Below are 20,572 nucleotides of genomic sequence, written 5' to 3'. Positions count from 1 at the left end.
GCCCTTGGGGTGCCTGATTTGTGGAAAAGCCCGCCGAGCAGCCAGGCCTGGATAAACACAGTGTCTGTCCCGAGTGTGTCAGGTCGGGTTATTGCACGCCAGGCACAAAGCCGCTTTTCGGGGACCACCACCGCTCCCTCGCACTCAAGGGGGCCCGGCCCGCGCCCTGCTGCGCCCGTGGCGCGGGGTCCAAGCCCCAGAGCCGAGGGCTGACACTGCGGCCCCGCTCCGCCTCGGCCTTGTTCAACCCCCCAGCGCCCGGTGCTGCCCTCACGGCTTGAAAAGGCAGAGGTACCCGCCAAACTTGCAAAACAAATTTAGTAAGTGCCGTAAAAATAACTGACATGTTTCACACAAAGTGGCTTTTTCTCTGGAAATGACAGCGATAGCATCTCGGGGATTTAAATACCTTATCTGCTTATCCGGTACTGAGGAGCTGCATAATCTATACAAACTGCTCTCTCGGGGGAGCGGAACCCTCAGCAGTCGCTTGAGATGAGCTGAGTTCCATCAGGCGGGGACGCTGGCTGCCCCTGAGTCGTCTCTGCAGTTCAGATGGATGAAAACAACTCAGTCGACATTCAGGTACAGTATGGAGAAAGAAATCACACAGAAACAAGCCCCGGAGACAGGGACCACAGGCCGTTCTTTCTCGAAGAACGATGCACTGTCCTTGCTGATCTAACTTTTCCACTCCAGCAGTCTGGAGAACTTCTTTCCATTAGCCAGACCTGCACCGGTGGAACATTTTTGCCCTGGAATGTTTTGCTCGAAACTTCATGGCACAGGAACAAACGTCACTGTGTTTTTGCCACTGCAGAAAACACAGGGAGTTCATCCAGTGAAAGGAAGCAGCCCAGCGAAATCATCCTTTTAAAGTTACGTTGGTGGTAGGACTGTGCTCAGAGAAGGCCCTCTCACATTCTATTTTCTCACTTCTGTTCCCAATTCGTACCAGTGAGTAACTATTATCTTTATACCTCACTTTAGAAGTTCATTTTTTTTAGTCTAAAGATACCCAATGGTCTCAGTGAATACTACACACTCTAAAACACTTAAATGATTTCTTTAAAATGTTGCTAAAGAGCTCTTCTGAATCTGAAGAAAAATTCCAAAGCCCCAAGACGCAACAGGGTTGTGCCTAAGCCTATAAATTTGTCTTTTCAAAGCTCTTTGACAAAGGCTCTGTAACATGCTTCTCTCGCGCGCACCGAACGCCTGCGCCCTGGGTGAGGGAGGGGGGTGGTACGGGCAGGGAAGCGGCAGGAATCTCCCACGGGAGAACTTCCCACAGTGAAGAACCTGCAGAGACTTACCACGTGGGTCCCTGAGGCGTAATTACTGCGCGCGGCGACGGAGCAAAGAGAAAAGGCGTCACCGCGCTCGGCCTGGAGCCGCGGCAGCCGCACGGGGAGGCGGGTGGGCCCAGCATGGAGCCGCGCCAACGCCAGGAACGAGGGAAAACGCCTCCGAAGAGAAGGGAAACGAAGGAAAACGCCTCCGAAGAGAAGGGAAACGAAGGAAAACGCCTCCGAAGAGAAGGGCTGTGGGAGCGCCCGACCTCGCCCCCGGCCCCCCGCTACGCATTGCGGCCTCGCTGTAATTAACAGTGGGGGGGGGGTCTTGCTTTTGGGGTTGGCTTGGTCAGCTTTTTAACGCAAGTCTTTTTTCTTTTTTAAAAGGTTGTCCCTTGCTACGTGTAGGATGTAACAGAGTATTGTAATTACACCTTGCTCGACTGGGTTTAAAAGCCATGGTTGAAGAGCAGTGGAGAGCTATATTTACCAACTCAACATTCATACTATATTGGCCAATCCAAAACACATGGAGGACCTTTGGAAACGAGGTTTCTTCATTAAACCTGCACAACGGAAAGCTCAGTTTTACATTCCAAAAGGAAAAAAAGGTCCTGAGCCTGCAGTCCATTGCACATTCTAATCTCCGAGCAGAATCAATGGTTACTTTGGTTGCATAAGGAATCAGGTTCTCTCTGTGTCACTAAAGTAGAAATAAAAATACATATATTTTTGTTTATATATATATATTTCTAGCATATGTATATTTATTGATAAATATATTTGGAAGAGTTAAAGAAACAATTTATATAAAGACTTTCAAAATACAAGCACACCAATCTACCTGCAAAATTCATGAGCTTGTAGACAGGCTGCAGCCAACTATAAAACCCCATTACAAAATCAGCGCTGTATTTACAGAACAATCCGCAAACTCCCTCCGTGGTAGCAAAAAAACTCAGCCCCCAAAACCTCTATTACCACGATCGCTCATTGTTGTACCTATGGTGAACACAGACGTGGGACCAATTAATTCTACTCTGGAAAGCAACTCCCTGAGTGTTACAAGTAGAAATGTTTGGATTGTTGCTTTAGGCACAAAGCTTCATACGCTGTGTCTTAATCGAAATTGTTCTCTCTGAGGCTATCAAATGGTCCCACGCTGTAGTCTGGGGGTGCCCGTTATAATCAAGATCTAACTAGAGCAACTCCGTATTAGAGCTGGATTTAGAAGCAGGCTGAGAGAAAGTACGCTAAAGCAGGAAAAAAGGTCTAAATTTATTAATTCAAGCTTTTCAGGGCCCCACTAAGATTTTTTTCTTTTCTTTAAAGGGAACTATATCTTGGGGATATATTTCAGAATTAAGTGTGAGATTTTAAAGCATGACTCTAAGAGCAGCTCCATCGATGCACACTCTTATCACGACCCAAATGGGACTCTCGCGGTGTAGCCGAATCCTCTTGTCAAGTGGACTAATAAGGCACTTAGTGCGCAGCGAGAGGGGCAGCGCGGAGCAGCTACTTCACGTCACCTCCTGCGTAACGGCATATACCCAACCAGCCCTTTAGCTTTTTTATTTGGTGCTAATTCTTGGTTTTGAGTAGCGCTTTGGGTGCTGCTCTACTGCCTTTAAAACTCTACACCTGAAATAGATGTAAAGGCCAGGCTTCCCCAGCAAAACTGCTTCTGGCCAGCATGGCCTGTGTTACTCCCAGAGTAACACAAATATATATGTATATATATATATTAACATACTCCCAGAGCCTCGGCGGACCCAAGGAAGAGGCAGCTATCTCATGTGACATCATTAACGTGCTTGAGCTCGTAAAATTACAGACACGGTATTAGAAAGGAGAGCAAAGTTATCCATGAAAATAATGTTTCTAAGCATTTTAAAAATGAGTGGAAACATCTTAGAATAGCCCTGATGCAATTCCCTTCCTTGCAGGGTCAATTAGAGCTCTCAGCTGACTTAGGAGGGGTTCAAGGACACCCGTCAGTTTTAGGAAAAAGTCCAGTTCCCATTTCCAGCGAAGGAACCAAGAGCTTTAGAGCCCAGCACAAATAAATGGACTTGTAAGCTTTCACAACAGCTATAAAGTTGCCCCATTTTCACTGACAAAGTTTATCATGACGAATACACAGAAGGCGGCAGCTGTTGTACACAAACAGTGTCTCTCCTGCCACCGAAACACGCCCGATCCTGGCACAGCGGCTAAACCAGTCACCAGAGAACAGCAGGATCCCTTGCCTTACCTCATCGTACCTGGGGAGCGGGCACCCAAAAAAACTTTCCAATTCCTGGCCCTACTTGGAAACAGGCCCTGGCTGAAGCAAATAAATCCACACTATCAGCCCTGCAGTGGGAAAAACAAACCCCATCGCCTTCCTTGTCTACACTGCAATTTCTCCTTTTTTTTTTTTTCTGCTAGCAAACCCACGAGGAAGAATTTTGCTTTATGGAATTATTATTTTACCCATTAATTGGTCCAAGAGTTTATCAATACAGGACCATCCAGGTCTGTCAGATTACTGAGATACACGCTGCGTTTCCTCCTACACATGCACACCTTTTCCATTCCACGCGGAGGAACGACGGCACCGCAAGGACACCACCCTCGTCACCCCACCAAAGCGACCCGTGTGACTGAGACACGCTCATTTTGCTCACTGTATTTCCCTATTTTCAACAGTGTTTCCTCAGGTCTAATGATAATTCTCTATAAATACACAAGGCAGCCTGTCTCCTGGCCAGCCAGTACACAGTTTAACTTGTGACCTATTTGTCTACCACAAGTGTCTGATGGCAAGACTAATAAAAATTATTGACACTATTGCTTTCAGCATGTTACAAAGTCAATTTTGGCAAAAAACTATTAGCAATATATTCTGCAATTATTACACTGAAGTGATCAGGTGGTAAAGTCAGCTAACACAGGTATTCCCAAGCTTTCAGAATATATAACTGCAAACAAGCGTTACCCTTAGATCAAAGGAACAAATGCTTCTCAGCTCTGTCCTGAAAGCCCAGTACAGCTTCTGCTTGGCAGGTTTCTTGCTCTCCCCCGAAAGAAAGCCAAACCACAAACGACTGTGGCTTGTGAATCTTTAGGAAATTCCTCACTGGATCTCAAATCCAGACACAGCCCCAGCGTAACCGTGTAACCCCCATGCTGACAGTGACAGCAGCCACGCGGTGTGGCCACGTTAACTCCATGCTCACTGCGGAGGTTTTTTTAATGAGGAACCAGTAAAAAAGAGCAATGCAGGGCCTGCCTTGTGCCACGCAGGGCATGTGGCAGGCCAGGGCTGTCCCTGAACATCTGCAGATTTCTAAGGTGAGCATTTCTAGGAGAAAAGCACAGCGCTGCGCAGACAGCTGACACCAGCTGTCAGACTGGGCCGGCACTGCTCAGGGCGGACAGGCAGCCCCACGCAGTCAGCTGGAAACAATGGTATGAACTGCCCACAAATTTTAAATAGCTATTAACAACTATATGCCCAGTTACTAAGCCAAAGTTAAAAATACTTGTCCTGTCATCGCTTTGAGTATGTTTTGCCAGTGCTTTTATTTCGGCCTCCTCTTGGTGTTGGGATCTTGCTTCCTATAGAGGGAGGTGAAGCTTTTGCTCCTGAAGGACCTGGTTTCTTTAAATACTGGCCGCCTATTTTGCCTGGGAAGAGAAAATAAAGATCGTTATTGCAAGCAAATCTGGTCCTGGTCTTGAATTTTATCTCCCATTTTGATTCTCAAGGTACATGAAGTCTGAATGACTGACACTAGTAACTAAAAGTGGGCCAGCATCCAGTCCGAGGTGCGGCTCGTGCCAGGAGGAAGGACTGAATGGTCAGGGCTCCCTTCCAGTCTCTAGGAAATTGCTCTGGAGGTTGCTCTGAGCTGTGCCCAGGCAGGATTTCAGTTCCTCCTATGTGTCCAAATTCCAAGCAGCAGCAAACTAACTAGCATTCTCATTAGCAAGAGAAACAGCAAAGACAGACAGACGTGACTGTAGGTCCAGTTCAGGACCGGAAACTGTCGGGTTTAACCACATTCGCTTACAGCAGCTGAAAGGGACAATTCAACAATTCTTCCCAGGAACTTGGAGCAGTTGTGAAACGCAGCTATGAGCAAAGCAAATACCAGGCAGAGGAGGTTGACTCTAGCAACGACCTGAACACGCAGCGGACTAAAGAACTCCAGAAAAAAGTCTGAAGGAGGAAAGGTCTTCAATGTCACTGGCCAAAAGAGTTTTGGTGCTGCAGGAGTGGAAATAGCTTGTTTGTTTAACTTCTGTGTTCAGGAAATAAAGGATTTTGCATGTGCTTCATAAATAAAGATGACTGTTAAAAAAAAAACAACACCTGACATCAGCATCAGTTTCTCTTTGTTGGTGAAGAAGCTGCACAATCAGAAATTCTGCCTAGCTCCTGGGTCTGAATTGAAAAGGAAAAGCAGTACACAGCACTAACTATTCAATTCATCTTGTAATTAGGATTAGATTAGCATCCTCTGATTGGACATTAAAAGCTAAATCAGGCTCTGGGTTCTCTGTGTCAGCGTTCAGGAGATTTCCAGAACGTTAACTGTTTAGTAGCACCACTGATTGTTCTATTCATGGTCCTACTACCACGCAGAGGAAAACCCCAAACTGGTCAAGTTACCACAAACGGCAGTTTCCCAATGAGCTGAGCTAACGCCCTCACTGTGAAACTATTCTTATCAAATGATTCTGACAGTTTGCTCCCTGAGGATACTGTAGTCTAGACCAGCATAAGAACTATCAGTTAGGTTGCACAAATGCAAAAAACGTGCTGAACGAGTAACGAAGAGCCAGCTTGCTCTCAAGGATGAAAAACTTTTCTTAAGTAAAGGCAACATAGTAAAAAGCATAATCATTATTACTGTAAAATAATATCCTACCAGGCTGCACCAGAAGAGTTCTATTTATTGTGGATAACCTGCGTTGATTCATTTGACAGCCATCTCTGCCCATCAGGTGAGCTTTCCAGGCCTAAAGTCAATTCAAAAGAAGAGATATTACAACGCCAGCAAAACTAGCCAGTCTTTTATCTAGTCACCAGGTACGCACATATACTTTGTAAAACATGGGGAAAATGAGAGTTATATAGACTTTATGGCAATAGCATTTTAATCTGCTCACTCATAAAAGTATGAGCACTTTAGGACGCACTTAGTGAAATAGAAATTGATATATCTATTTTTTTATATAACTTAAAAGGTACATCACAATAAAAAAAGCAGCCATATCCCAGAAATTAAAAGCAGTGACATTCATTTTGGTTTTTAAATTTTCTTAATTAACAACCAAGTTCAAATTAGGAAAAAACAGTGTACAAGTAACATGGAAAATCTTTTCATCTACAGATATTTTAAACTGAAAAAGTGTGGGCATAACAACAGGGTTATGATAATAAGTTAAAGCACTCAGCAACCCGAAGGAGTGGGAGTAGAAAACGTGACAGCCTCTTCAGACTAGAGGCTACGTGAAGCCTCTCACAAGAATAATTTGGGCAGAAGCAAGAAAAACTAAAAAGCAAAAAACCAAATCCAAACAACATGTACATTTCTCAACAAACGTTTCAGACTTGGTTACAATATTTTCTGAGCTGCTCACGCTGGGCAAAGCAAAAAGGATTCAGAAAAAATTTGGTTTTGAGAACAGAAGCCCTACTCAATGGTTCCACTGAAAGGAAGGAAATGACATAAATTAGTTGTCATTTAACTGGATCTAATACTCAGTATGGTGCTGTTGGCTGCCTCCTGGACAGTCTTTTTCCAAAAACTAAATCATACACTGAACTAAATATGATCATAACGTACTGTTAGATGATTCTTATAAAAGACTGAAACAGATAAGTAATTTCTGAACAAATCACTTGCTATATAACACCAATACGTATTTTCAATCGCTGAAAGCACATTTTGGAGCTGGCTTGTCACAGACTTCATAGTGTTAGGCAGCTACAGGGACAAGTATGTAGAAATTAGAGAGAGGCCATCTCAACTCTCTTGTGATTAGAGCAGTTCTTGCTCAGTTTCTTCATGTCGAGTTTTTCTTATACCCAAATCAACTACATCTTAATCCCGGATGCCTTGTTGGGTGGGCTCAGTCCTGCTGCAGTGTTTTAAGCTGCATAACTTCACTCCAAACACCAGGGCTGACAGGGGAACTCACAGAATCTGGCAGCAGTTGGGAATCTGGAAAGCTGTAAGGGGTCTAGCTGCCTGCGCAGGGGGAGAAAGACCGACACCGAAGAGCCTGCAGCCCTGTGGCTCCCACGTACACCTTTAAGGGTAGAAGGCCCAGGTTCAGACACGGTCCCCGGGGTGTCAGACAGCTGTTACAGACCCGGCAATAACCCCAGCATGTTCCGAAGTCGTTGGGTATAAGCCAGTGTCAGAAGAGCCCCCGAATTCAGTCCTGGTGACATAACATCAGGCCAATCTAGAAGGCAAGTCTCACCTCCTCTCCTGGGGAAAAGTTGTCATGGCACAACGGGCAATGGTTTGCCACGTCTTCTGGTTTGGCAGCTGAAATGATTAGAAAAAGAATGTATGAATTGCAAGGACAGGGTAATTTCAGCTACAAGAGGAGAACTTGCACGACAGAGAGCATAAAACTACCCCATGGCTAAATCAGCTCTTACCCTGTTATCATTAGCTGCTCTCAGAGAAGTCCCGTGTTTAATCATCTACATGGAAACGAGACAGGGCTTAATCTGCAAGGACGTGGTAGAGGCTTTCTGTTCTCCTCATCTCCCCACATACATTCACAGAAGTGAAGCATTTCAAGCACTGGGAGACTCAGGCTTTTATTCCAAAAGTGTTCCCTTCTGAGGATTTACTTACATTTCTAAATCCACAGTGCAGTATCTAAACAGAAGTGGCCTGACTCGCCAAAGATACACAGTATTTGAAAGTCTGACTGACCTGATCTTTGAAGTTTGACCTTCCTGTGCGAAACTACTCACCATTGCAAGTCTTGCTCTTAATATGTTTGGGCAACTCGTCTTTTGGAAGGGCCTCGCTGCATCGGTGACATTTCCCAAAGCTGTCCTTTTTATCACAGTCGGTCAGCAAGTGCTCTGTCAGGCTTGCTATTTCCACCACCTGCAACAGAGCAAGAGGCACCCCAGCAGATTTGTACTGCACTGAGTAAATAAGGACAGTATTAAAAAAACCTGCTTATGCAATTTCTGGAAGTTAAATAGCACTTTCCAAACTGACAAAGAGAAAATGAAATTTTAGTCCAGTTACTAATGCAATTTATAATGCTGCTCTTTTCAAAAAGCACTACCCAAGATCACACAGTTGTGTTCAGAATTCACCCACCTTAACATTAAACATCTTATAACACCTTCAAACCAGAATAACAACAGTTAATGTCTTGTAGTAGCTCTAGAAAACTCATGTCTAACCTGTTTGCAGTGTCCACATCTAGTCAGCATAGGGCAGTGTTTCCAGTAATGGAGATCCAACCCTTCCTCTGTGAAGGATTCGTCCCTTTCTCCACAAAAAATACACAAACTAGGAAAAAAAATACAAACATGACTAACATCACAGAGCGAAATGGATGAACCCCGTTTCTTCTGTTAGAAACTATTCTGAAAAACTGCTAAGATCTTGGTACACCTTATTTTCCCTATATAGTGCTGACCTTAGGATAGGAACACATACTATTATATAATTTATGGTAAATACAACTATGAAGCAGCTGTTCATATAGAAAGAAGTAATTCCACAAAAGCACTGAGAACAGCTCACTGAAACTGGCTTTCACGGCTCCAGAACTGTCAAATGCTTTCTCTACGCCCTTATCCTGCAACACACATGAAAGCCACCATACATCGTTGCCTTATTTTATGCTGGCACTTGAACATTAAACTGTGGCAATTTCTTATCCCACAAGCAACTACTCAGAAAACAAGATCAAGGTCACACTATCCATGAACTTAAAAAATCAACGTCTAGAATTGCCTGGTGATAATTCCAAATATGTTAGAAGAGATTTGCTTTTTCATTGTTTCAGTGCTGAAGGTATTAGCTTTGATCTATTGGAAAAATTATTAACGTTATTAGCTTGCAGGTGCTTAGAAGCTGCTCATCTAACTTACTTATCCAAGTAATTTGCAACAGAGGAATGATCATCGGGAATCTCTGCTGCTGCAGGCTGTGGGCTTTCGTTTACCTGGTAACCTGTAAAAAGAGAACTGTTAAAACCAAAATCACATTTTAATTAGCTTTAGTGCATGCCCAGAAATACTGCTTTGTTGGATCTTAACAGCAGAAAACCTAACAGAAGCACACCACTGCCATGTTGGTAAACAACAGTAAAATACTTTAGTGATTAGTTTTACATGTAGTAGTAGATGATCTTCCTCAGGTTGGGGAGGAATCTAAAATGGCTTCAAGCCAAGCCATACTAATTGCTTATTAGAAATGAACTGGTTAGCTGATGGTAAATTTTCTTTTGTGAACTTAATGGTTACCTCCACGGCAGGTTGAGACTCAGCCAGTCCAAAGCACTCTGGCATGTTTTTAACTGAGATAATGCAACAATCTGTTAAGCATCTACAGCGTTTCAAAGACATCCTGAAATATCTCTACGTTTCTTAATACTATTTGAAACTACCTACCTTGATTCTTTGGCTTCTGAAAATCAGTTTCTTTTTCCTGTTGAACAAAGAAATTTAAGTCAGAAATTTCCTAGTGACTGTGATGCTTGCCAGGGAGAAAGAGAACAGATTATATTCTGATATTTGTCTGGAATTAAAAGCTTAGAATCAGAGCCAATGCATTACAACGTTTGTGCTTCTGGTCCTGCAGCAAATCTTGGGTATTGAGGCAGCAATCTTCTGAGGACGGACAAACAGTCCTACTTCCTGGCGCTGGGGTAGCTGGCTCCCTTTCCGAGGTTCAGATACAAAACCGAATGGCTGTGCAGTACAGCATGCTTCTGGAGGGCCTGGACACGCTCAGCACAATTCCTACACTCTAGCTGGTACAGACACACTTAAAACTTGTAGAAACACTCTCAAATTTCTCCTTTGTTTTCCGCAGCCTGTCCTGATGGATTTTATGGACTGGAGTGCCGGGAAGCCTGCAACTGCCTGAACGGTGCCCCCCAGATTCTAAGCTGGACTGCTGAGAGGAAAGTCAATTAGTGTAAGCCTGATACCTGAGGAAAAAAAGGATTTAAAAAAATAAAAATAAAAACCAAACCACCCTAACCTTTCCAGCTTGAACTTCTGCTTGTATCTCCCTCAGAGCTGCCAGCTGATCTTGCAGAACTTTTATTTCTTCCTTCTTCTGTTTCTCTGCTTCTTCTGTTGCTGCCTTTCTCTGTGCCTGACAAGAAATACTCTTCCAATTATAACAGTTTTTGAACCATCTGTCATACAGAAGAGATTGCAAAACACATCGACACAGAACAAATGGTTAATGCAGTACAAGAAATACCCTGCTCAGTGAAACAACTGGTGACAACACTAACACCTCCCTCCCCCCCAATTCCTCTGTACTACCTGAAGGAAACACAGAGCATTTCCTCTGCACTTACTGTTTCCAAGGCTAGCCAGCATAAAATAGTGTATGTATATTTTCCAAAATGATGGTTTGTTCTTTCAGAAGTACCATCTCTGTAGTCTTTGTAGGCTTTATTCGTAGGAGTGAGTATATGTAATAAACTGAACACCCGGTTTTTACAGTAAGTAATGTTAACAACACACCTTAAGATACTCTGCTACATGTCACTCAGTGTCTAATACAGCTACGAACTCACTATATTGCTCAGTTGAACGCAACGTTTAAAGTAGCTACGTATGTTCTGCAATCTCATTACATACCCTAATTTCAGCTTCAGAAAGTTTACCATCTATTTTAGTAAATCCGTCAAAGAGTGTTTTATAGAGAACAGTCTTGCGGACGCTTGCACCATCTGGAGGAAGATACTCCAGGACAGCAGCCTTGTGCTTCCTGTACATATCAAAGATAATCCGCAACGCGACATCCCGAACTTCATAAACTCTGTGTTCCAAAGCTCCTGTCGCAAACTGAAAATAATAATGAAAACAATCATGCCTCTCTTCTCCCACATGTTTGTTGATTAGTCTAAGACAATTATTTCACTGCAGTGGGAGTCACTGCACTTCATACAGACAGGTTTTTGCAAACACATTTGATCCAGTGATTCTTTTCTCCCCATCTTGGCCTCTTGCTGCCTCACAAGGTTGTGTGCAGTCACCTCCAAAAGGCTCCAATTCTCCTCAGTAATTCACCAAGCACTCCAAAACAGACAGACAAGACCCGATAAAACAGCGACAGAAAAACTTTATGTGCTGTAGACTCAGACTCCTACCTTCATGACATTGCCGATGGTAAACCCCGAGTTCCCAGTCCCCATGTCCTTCAGCAGGTGTTCCACTAACTCCACCTGACCCATTGCCAGATGTGTCGGCGAGTTCGGCTTTAGTGGTTGAAGCAAATGAACCGGAACAATCTGAAGAGGTTTAACTTCACTACACAGTGCCATCTCCTGTAAACATACAGAGAGTCAGGGCGCGTGTAGGAAAGCTGAAGGAGGAACGTTAACTGTCTTTGCACAGTACAGTTATTCTAAGTTACTTATAACAAGTTAAGTAAAATGAAATAAGCCTTCCATAAGAAGTAGCTGCTTCTTTGTTACTTTAGCAGCCAGAAGTTGGTCGCAAAGGCTTTAAAGAGATTATACAGATACTTGATCTTGCTTTTGGCATCAGAGAGAAAACTACTGAGAAATCAACAGAGTCTTAGACATGCTCAGATGAGTTATAGAACTGGACTGTAAGAAAAATTTCAAGCACTCCGTCTTACCCTGAACTCCCTGAGGAGGAGAGGTGTCACAAGGGATACAAAGTCTTGACACTGCCTCAAGATGGATTTCAGGAGTGCCTCACAAGACATACACCATCTTACAATTTCTCATTCTATTCTGCAAAGAACCTTAAGGGCTAAATTCTGCTGCTATTCAAAGCTCAATGTTTCCTTCTTTGCAGGTAGCAGAATGTTTAATCACCCAAAGCCCCCTCCTCCCAGTTCCTGCCAGCTGACGGACACTCGAGCAGGTGACGGAGTCCTGCAGTCCCCCTCCTGAGGGCCAGATGCCCTCGTCACCGGGCTGGCTGCTCTCTTTTGGACATTGCTAGAAATACCTGGCAGCCTCCCCAGAGAACCGCTTGCTCAGGCAGTGCCTCGGCTGTGAGCAGCGATACAAAATAAACATGTTTTCCTCCTCTCCAGGCCATGTCCTGCCTACGAAAACACATTTGTAACCATGTTCTCATTTCCTTTCTCATTCAATTACACGATCTATTATAAACAAGCCAAGCAGCAGTAATAGAGTAACCTGTCACCTTTGGGGTTCCAGTGACACACAGACCACTTCAAACAACAGCCCTGTTAAAATTTTAGTTAGATCTACAGCAAAAGGAAAGTCTTTTCCCTCCACGTGTGGATGCAAGCAAGGATAAATGACCCAGAGCCAGTGACTTGCTCCACTCCTAGGACTGAATTAACACATTTTCACACCGAAGTACTGTTCTTTCTTCTAAATTCTACTGGAAAATAGAGCCTGTAATCCTCTAGCAGCTATTCACAGCTGCTCTCTGTCAGCACTGAGCAAGGAAGGGACTGTGTCTTTCATCTTTTTCATGTTTTTGCTAAGCCGACTTTCAAAAATTGACTGTCAAAAACGCAATCAAAGCGCAAACACAGTCTGAGCAGTGTGTTGTACTTCCTTGCTCTCCCCTCTCTAGACCACTTGCAACAAAGAGGAACGCAAGAGTCACACCCGCCCTGCCTCTGCAGCAGCAGGCACCTCCCCAGGTGTCCTCCACCGCAAAGGTGACAATACGGGGCTAGAGAAAACCCTGCAGAGACACCGAGCTGGTGCCACCGCTTTGCCTTTCCCTGCGTAACCCGTTACAGCTGCAAACTCCGGACTGGAAGCCAAGTCTGATGAGCTGTTACCCACCTGGAGACCCGTTTTAATGCACATCAAACCCTAATTTGAAGAAAAGCACCTACCTGAATAAAGTTAGAAGCCACAAGGCGAAGACGGGATGAAGAGTCTCCTGTTCTAGAAAGCAAATTTGGAAGCGTTTTTTCCACACAATGAGAAGTTTCTAGCTTTCCCAGTTTATGTTTTGGTATATATTGGGTAATGATCATTTTTAAAAGCTTCAGGGACGCTTGGAAAACCTAAGTTAAAAAGAAAAATGAAACACTGAACAAAAATATCACACAGATTCCTGTTTTCAGACAATACTGTAAAATCTTTTCTGTAGTTCTAAAGAACAGCAGCAGCAGAAATCTAGAATTACAGTAACACTCTTAATGTTTAATGTAATATCTTCAGATGCCTCTCTTCCAGAAAACATGTTGCCAGGGCTTGGGCTTCAGAATTTGTTTTATAAAGAGTAACACAGCTCTTGATTTGTTTTCTTTTCTTCTTGTTTAAGGCTTAGTTGAAGCCTAAGTCTCCTTAGGCTCAGTGTAGTCTTTCAAGTTGGAAACTAAAAGTTACTTCATTGCTGTATTTCAACTTCACACACCCCCCAATAAAAACAAACAAACAAAAGGCTCAACCACCCCACTCATTTACTGCATCAGCAGTTGTTTCTCGAGCTCTTCAGCCCAGGACAGTATTTTCCACGCTGCTGAATGTCAGACATTGCCCAGTCCTTGATTCTACCTAGAAGTTGACATTTCAGTTGGTTTGGGGTTTTTTTTTGTTTTTCTTTTTTTTTTTTTTAAACTTACTCAACAGTACTTTTACAAACAATTTGTTCAAAGGATCTTAACCACATGGCGGCTAGTTCTGCTCTGGAGCATTTCTTATCAAACATATCACAACTTACTGAAGACACTATGTCTTTGATGGCTCTCTGTACAAGAAAAATGGCAGCCCTCAGCATGTTCTTTAGATCCTCCTTTGGAGTGCTCACTGACATTTCCATCAGCTTCTTGTACACAGCCAGTAACGCATCTTCTCGATATGACCAAGTTTTGGAATATGCTCCTGAAACCTGAACACAGAACAAGTTTATCTTTTAAAAAGTCAATACTGACATTTCACTGTTTATTCAACATTTATATACAGAAACAGCCTCAAAAGAACATATTTAAGCATGAAATCCCCAGGTTTTTCCTACAGGAATCTGGCTTTTATTAAAGCACATATTTTTGAAAACTGATGCGTAAAATGGATTAACAGGTCAGGCTCAAGGAACCATTTCAGGAACAGTAATGGTTTCTCTCCCTACAAAAGATAGTGGCAAGTTATGGGTATCGTAGTAGGGTCTGTACCCTAAAGCAGTCTACTGGATACTCTCTGCTTAACAGCTCATCAATTAATCAGTCATAAACATTGTAGCATCATTTAACCTTGAAAACAGGGACCCATATATCCAAGGTCAAATTTCAATCTCAGATTTCCAAATAACAGCTCCGAACATGTAAAAATCATATCGTTAGGTCTTTGCGGAGAGAGCGCGTATCAAATCAACTCAGCACAGATCATGATAATCTATGTGTTTATTTTGTTGTTCTTTACCAAAGCTTCTCCAAAAACTTCAATAGCAGGGCTGGCCTCCCTCAGAGCCTTCTCAGTTAATGGTTCGGGTTCTCCAGTAAAGCCACTTCTTGAGGTATCACCGATATCCTCTTCAGTCATCTCCGGCTCAAGGTACGCGATTGCTTCATCAGACTGTTTACAGAAAGCTGGAAGGGGTCTCTCATCATAAGGTAAAAATTCAACCTAAGAGAAGATAAAATTTGCTGTTCTAGAAAAAACTTAGATGTGAAGTTGTTTCATCACTAATTGCATTCTCCCCCCATCAAAGCAGCATCGCTTTACGATGAAGTACAGAGGTTGACGTTCCCATAATAACATCATGAAGAAATGAAATCAGTGCCTGTGAATAAAACTTATTTCTTGCCTATAGAATACAATAAAACACACACAAAACGCCTTTTGTGGAAATGCACGCATCTACAGAAGAAATCACCTGTTGATAGGAAGCCAGCAAGTCATAAAGCTTTGTTAAATTATTTTAAGTCAACATCCTGTTAAGAGAGAATGCTGCTGGAGTCCACACAAGTCTTCCTTGGCTTTGCCAGAAGCTGGAGCAGCAAAACCTAAAGATTAAGTTAACTAGATACCATCATTTTCCTCTTCTCTTTAGACACAACACCAAGACTCTAACCCTACAACTGCATTCTAACAAACTCCCTTGCTGCTCTAGGTTCACCCTACACGATCTCTAGGAAGGAGATTTATTAAGCCATTAATGGCACAAGCAGAATTCAGCTTCCGCTATATTGGCTGTGTGACCCCTGATTAGTCATTTAACGTCTATTTGTTCGTCTATTTGTAAATCAGATATAACCCCTATTTTGCTTCAATCTCAACGAACATTTCTAAAAGCTTCCAAAGAAATTCAGGAGAGGGAAAGACCAGTGCCAAGCATTAGATGGGCACTGCTCAGCAGTACAATTTCAGACACTATATAAGCCATGAGAATAACCGCAAAAGACCCTGTTGTTCTGGAAGGCTGAATACAAGATCATTTGCTCTGGCAGGTTTCTGCAGCAGCAGAGGTCCACTACTCACATTTTCTTTGGGAAACCCTTCCCTGGAGGTTGTGGGGTGAGTGCCAGGAGGAGGAGGGGACTGATGGGGACCAGCGGGCTCAGCAGAAGCGGGACCTGCCGACTCCTCTTGCAGCAGAGGCTCTGCTCTCCATGGCTCTCCCTTCTGCGGTCCTGTGTGCTCACAGGGAGGTGAACTTGCAGCTTTTGGGTGCTGAGGGTTGTCAGCATGAATCACAGGCTCCAAAGGCAACTCAGGTGGTTTTCGAATCTGAGAAAGGGAAGGAGATTTTGTAAAGCAAGGCTAACAGTGTACTAAAATCAGAGTTAGGACAGCTACAACTCTGATGGTCAACAAGATTCTGCTGCTTTCAAGTAAGTATCAGACCTCACACACAGAGGTGTAATCATTTCCCCCAGATGCAGCTTTATGAAACAATCAGAAAAGAATTCTGTGTAGATGCGTGTGTGGAGAGATTATAAAGCTTCCCATTCCGAGAACAATGTAAAACTCCCCTGAATTTATTTTGTTTGCCCCGCCACTTCTATTTACAACACCCACATGACAAAGCCTCCTGAATTAGCAGTAACAGCACCCACCATCAGCTCTGCGTCCAGAAGGTCGTGGAGCTCCAGCTGCTGATACACCTTCAGGCGGTATGCTTCCATTTGCTGTTTTTTCATTTTAGCAAGATCATAATCCTCTTTCTCTACAGCATAGCGCTTCTCCACCTCATACCGTCCAAGTCGTTCCCCCACCTAGAAGATGGGATAACAATAACACATGTATGTGTTTCAGTATTTCCATCCAAGTTATTAAATCAAGCTACCTGATCTTAAAATTACTATTTTGAAAATATACTGGTAATCGTTACCACTGCACAAGAACACTAGGGTCCCTGATGGACCACTGGAACCCTGTTCAGCTTAAGAGATAAACAGTCTTTCAACAACACCTTCTGCAAGTCTGCTATAGCCTGTTTGAGTTTCTTGGCATAATCGTAGCGTTCATGGCGGACAGCGTCGCGCTTCTTCTCATCCAGCCTACGTATTATCTGAGCAACTTCTGGATCCTGGTACATGTCAAAAGCCAAATCATCCAGAGGCGAAATGGAGTCAGCTTTCCTGGAGATACAAAATTAATAAAATAAACTCAGTTAATCCAAAACCAAACCATGCTGAGCGTATGTCTTCTCTTTTCACTAGCGAGGAACTAACAAAATGTAGAAACTGGGAACTACTTTAGACTGAGCAGACATTTTGCCAGGGTATATGCACAAGAACGTCCTTACCCAAGGTAAGTTCCATCTAAGGCAGGATCATCTGATTTAATTCCTAAGTAGTGGTCTATCAGCTTCTCTCTGGAAGGCTTTGTAAAGGGGGGAAAAAAAAATACCTTAATGCACATTCATCAACACCAAGTGTGTGTTCAGGACAGAAATTCTGACTTGCCACAATCAACATAAGCCACACAACTTATAATACTTATGTTTTGGGGCATATCGTAACATGAGAATTTAGAGAGGCTGAAAATGCAAGTGCTCTAATTGATTACGGTTTATTTTATGTATCCGCACAGTAGGCTCGATTTTTGAGAACTTTCTTGCTTCAAGATAACATTAAAAAAAAAAAATCAATACATGGCAGCTCTGCTACAGCACAAAACTCGCAGAAGAAAAATGCGTTCCATTACCGCGAGAACCCTGTAACTGAACACGTGTAGCAACAGTAAAAAGACAGGGATGCTTTGCACTTACAGTATTATTGCTGTCATTACTGTAGTCTGCTGGATCTCCAATAATGTTTATAGCTACGAGGGCAACCTGGGATAGATTTAAAGAAAATGTAAATGCATAAGGTCATTACTTTATCCATACCTTACAAAAACTGAAACAAAAAAAATGGAACAAAAGAAAATAGGACCTGTGGTCTCCAGGGTGTTATGGAAGCAAAGAAAAGCACTAAGTGCTAAATATACTTCATGCTTCATTAAAAATTTATTACCACATCTAAAGACCACATTGTACAGTCATTAGTTGTTCCCTTTTCTGGTCTGGGATGGAAGTGAAAAGAGTCACTGCAGAACTGAGGCAGATATTTGCTCTTTCTGTATCAGGATGGCTCTGCCACACCTCCACTTAATGCCACATCAGATGCTAAAGACTAAGAGTGGCTTTGCAGCAACCCCAAAGCTGCTCTGGGAGGCAGTGCTTTGTCTTCAGCACAGAGCCTGCTGTGCAGCCTAAAACTCAGCATTAACAGTGGTACCGGAACACGCGCTCCACTCGTTTGTTCTGGAGAAGCTGCACACGCTTGGTCATCATTCCAAGTCACTCACAACCCTTTATTTGCATTTTCTGTTTTAAAAGAAATCAAAAAAAAACCCCAGGAGCTTTCAACCAACGTTTTTAGCTTCCACAAATCAAGGGAGCAGATTTCTATGCCTGTTCTGTACTACTAAAATGTCATCTAGCTTACCAAGTAAGGACTCTTAACTCAACTTACCTGGCCATATAAGTTGTATTTATTGACATAATTTTTATGGAAAATCAGCTTCAGGTACTGGCCAACTGCATCCATATACACAGATTTTAACTCTCGTGCTTTGAAATCAGTCTTTTCATTGTCTGAGAGAGGGACATAACTGAGAAGGAAAATGTAACAAGTAAGCAGGGGAAAGGTACAGCTGTATTTTTGCTCCTCAGGTTAGTACTTTGATAAGGTTTAAAACTCCCTCGTACTGAAACAATGTGTGCTGTCATCTGACAAGACTGTTCATCTGCATCACGCCTCTAACGCCTACGTCTTCAGCTCTGTTACAGATCTAAGCAAGCACAGAATCTCTGTACTGCTTGCAGCACAGCGTATCCATGTCGCGTGCAAAGCATAATGAATATTATTTCCTCCTGAGGCCTTTGTGATTAAGGTAATAAAACCATTTAGAGCTTTTTGACTTACCCTAGTCTGTGAAACCTCTCTGACTGATAAGGAGCAAAGTATTCAGGCAAGCTTTCACTGATGTAGAACTCAATTTTGCTTGAAATCATGTACTGGTGAGCAAGCAACTGCAGTTTTCGTATTCGACATCTCTCCACCAACTGCAGAACAATTTCCTGTGGATACTGACAGAGTCTGAAAACATACACAATTTCTGAATCATCTTTTTCAAGATGACTTCACTTCCAACTTGAGTAACATTTAATTATGAAACTTTCCAAAGTTGTTATAGTTTAAGTCAGCATTACAAATATTGTAAAAACAAACAAAAAGAGTAGAGCAGAAACACTTTTCACTTTATCGCATGCATATGTTAAAGTGCCCCACACGTATCTAGAGGATGTGCTGAGAAGACCGGATTTTTAATACTAAGCCAAACCAGTAGCAAACTCCAAGACTGACATGAACAAAAATAGTTCCCTTTTTTTCTTTTAAAGGACTTTATTTAAATGCAATGCGATACCTTTAGAGGGTAACCAAGGTGTTTTTTTCCCCAGGGTAAGGATTCCATGGGATTAAAGTAACTTTTTTGGTTTTATATGTTTGGTCGGGGATGCTGCAAACCACTCTGCCCCTGCCCGGTCCATCTCCTGTTCAGTTCAGTGGCTCAGAGCTACGCACGCTCCTCCCGCCCGCAGTACCTGGGGGATCGCCATCCATTCACTGTCGGTGCATGAACCATCAGCTCTTTTGCACTGAAGCCATCTTCGTGTCCTGATGAACTGACAACTATAAACCCGATCTTGTGTGGCATCCTGCGGAAGCGAGCGAGTCAAAGCAACCCAGTGTCAATCTTAAACTAATCCCTGGAAGGACAATAAAAGAACACTGAAACCTTACAGTCAAAGAACTAAATACTGCAGTCCATCAAGTCAGTAGATGATGACTACAACTCTAAATTTTCTTTAATTAATATTGGCACCATAAACCGCACTATGTTCTTATGCTGAGCATTTAATTAGTACTTAGTGAAACGAGGGCTTAGCTAACTTGTATAGCAGTTTGCCAATAAACTCAATCGAGCCTGCTAATCCAAGACGGAGCTTGTATTTTGAGTTCCAAAACACACACGGGAGCGACCGGTACCATCCTCTGTGTGCTTGAGCCAAAGCCAAAAACCAAACGATAAAGAACAGGGTCAATTTAGCAGCTTTTCAAGCCACACACACACCTGGGCTGCTGACAGGGACGGCACAGGGAGGGAGGCAACGCCAGGCAGGCCAAGCGCGAAGACCCCCGCTACGCCCGGTGCTACTGTGGCATTAATTTCGGACCCCTCCCTCCTCCTCCCCATGGCCCCGGCCGCTTCGGCGCAGGAGGCGGCAGCAGGCCGAGGCGGCCCCCGCAGGCCCCGGCGGGGTCACGGCGCCGGCTGAGGGGAACGGCCGGGCCGGGCCGCGGATGAAGCCGCCCTGCGCGGCGGCCTAGAGCACGACGGGGGCCGCAGGGGAGGCTCTCCCGGCCGGCGGGGAACGGAAGGGGAAGGGGAAGGGGAAAGGGAAAGGGAAGGGGAAGCGGCCGGGCCAGGCCCCACTTGCCTCAGCGCGGCCCCACCGCCGGTCCCATGGCAACGCCGCGCCCCCTGCGCGCATGCGCGCCCGCCCCAGCCGCACCGCCCTCCCCGGGCGC

General features: G+C 43.7%; 1 protein-coding gene across 6 annotated transcripts; it reads right to left on the bottom strand.

Annotated features, from left to right (window-relative positions):
* Positions 1–10: 10 nt before the first annotated feature.
* Positions 11–20,526, bottom strand: CEP104 (centrosomal protein 104). Of its 6 annotated transcripts, XM_074892718.1 has the most exons (23): positions 20,115–20,252; positions 19,585–19,698; positions 18,905–19,059; positions 18,452–18,590; positions 17,704–17,769; positions 17,239–17,315; positions 16,903–17,071; positions 16,547–16,705; positions 15,969–16,217; positions 14,910–15,113; positions 14,215–14,382; positions 13,382–13,555; positions 11,676–11,852; positions 11,164–11,370; positions 10,550–10,666; positions 9,955–9,991; positions 9,433–9,514; positions 8,737–8,845; positions 8,290–8,428; positions 7,782–7,849; positions 6,218–6,308; positions 4,826–4,970; positions 11–544 (listed from the first exon to the last, which is right to left on the bottom strand). In XM_074892718.1, exons 1-22 carry the CDS (start codon positions 20,235–20,237, stop codon positions 4,834–4,836), a joined length of 2,961 nt encoding a protein of 986 aa, XP_074748819.1. In that variant the 5' UTR covers positions 20,238–20,252; the 3' UTR covers positions 11–544; positions 4,826–4,833. The 6 variants fall into 6 exon arrangements, with proteins under 6 accessions (XP_074748819.1, XP_074748821.1, XP_074748823.1 ...); XM_074892720.1 differs by lacking the exons at positions 11–544; positions 20,115–20,252 and adding an exon at positions 20,482–20,526 and having other exon boundaries at positions 2,025–4,970; positions 18,905–19,078; positions 19,585–19,749; XM_074892722.1 differs by lacking the exons at positions 11–544; positions 20,115–20,252 and adding an exon at positions 20,482–20,500 and having other exon boundaries at positions 2,025–4,970; positions 18,905–19,078.
* Positions 20,527–20,572: the final 46 nt, after the last annotated feature.

The sequence above is a fragment of the Strix uralensis genome, chromosome 23 (assembly GCF_047716275.1).
Source record: "Strix uralensis isolate ZFMK-TIS-50842 chromosome 23, bStrUra1, whole genome shotgun sequence".
In the NCBI taxonomy this organism is placed as follows: domain Eukaryota; kingdom Metazoa; phylum Chordata; class Aves; order Strigiformes; family Strigidae; genus Strix; species Strix uralensis.
Note: the sequence above shows the minus strand (reverse complement) of the source record. Positions and strands in the feature narration are given on the sequence as shown.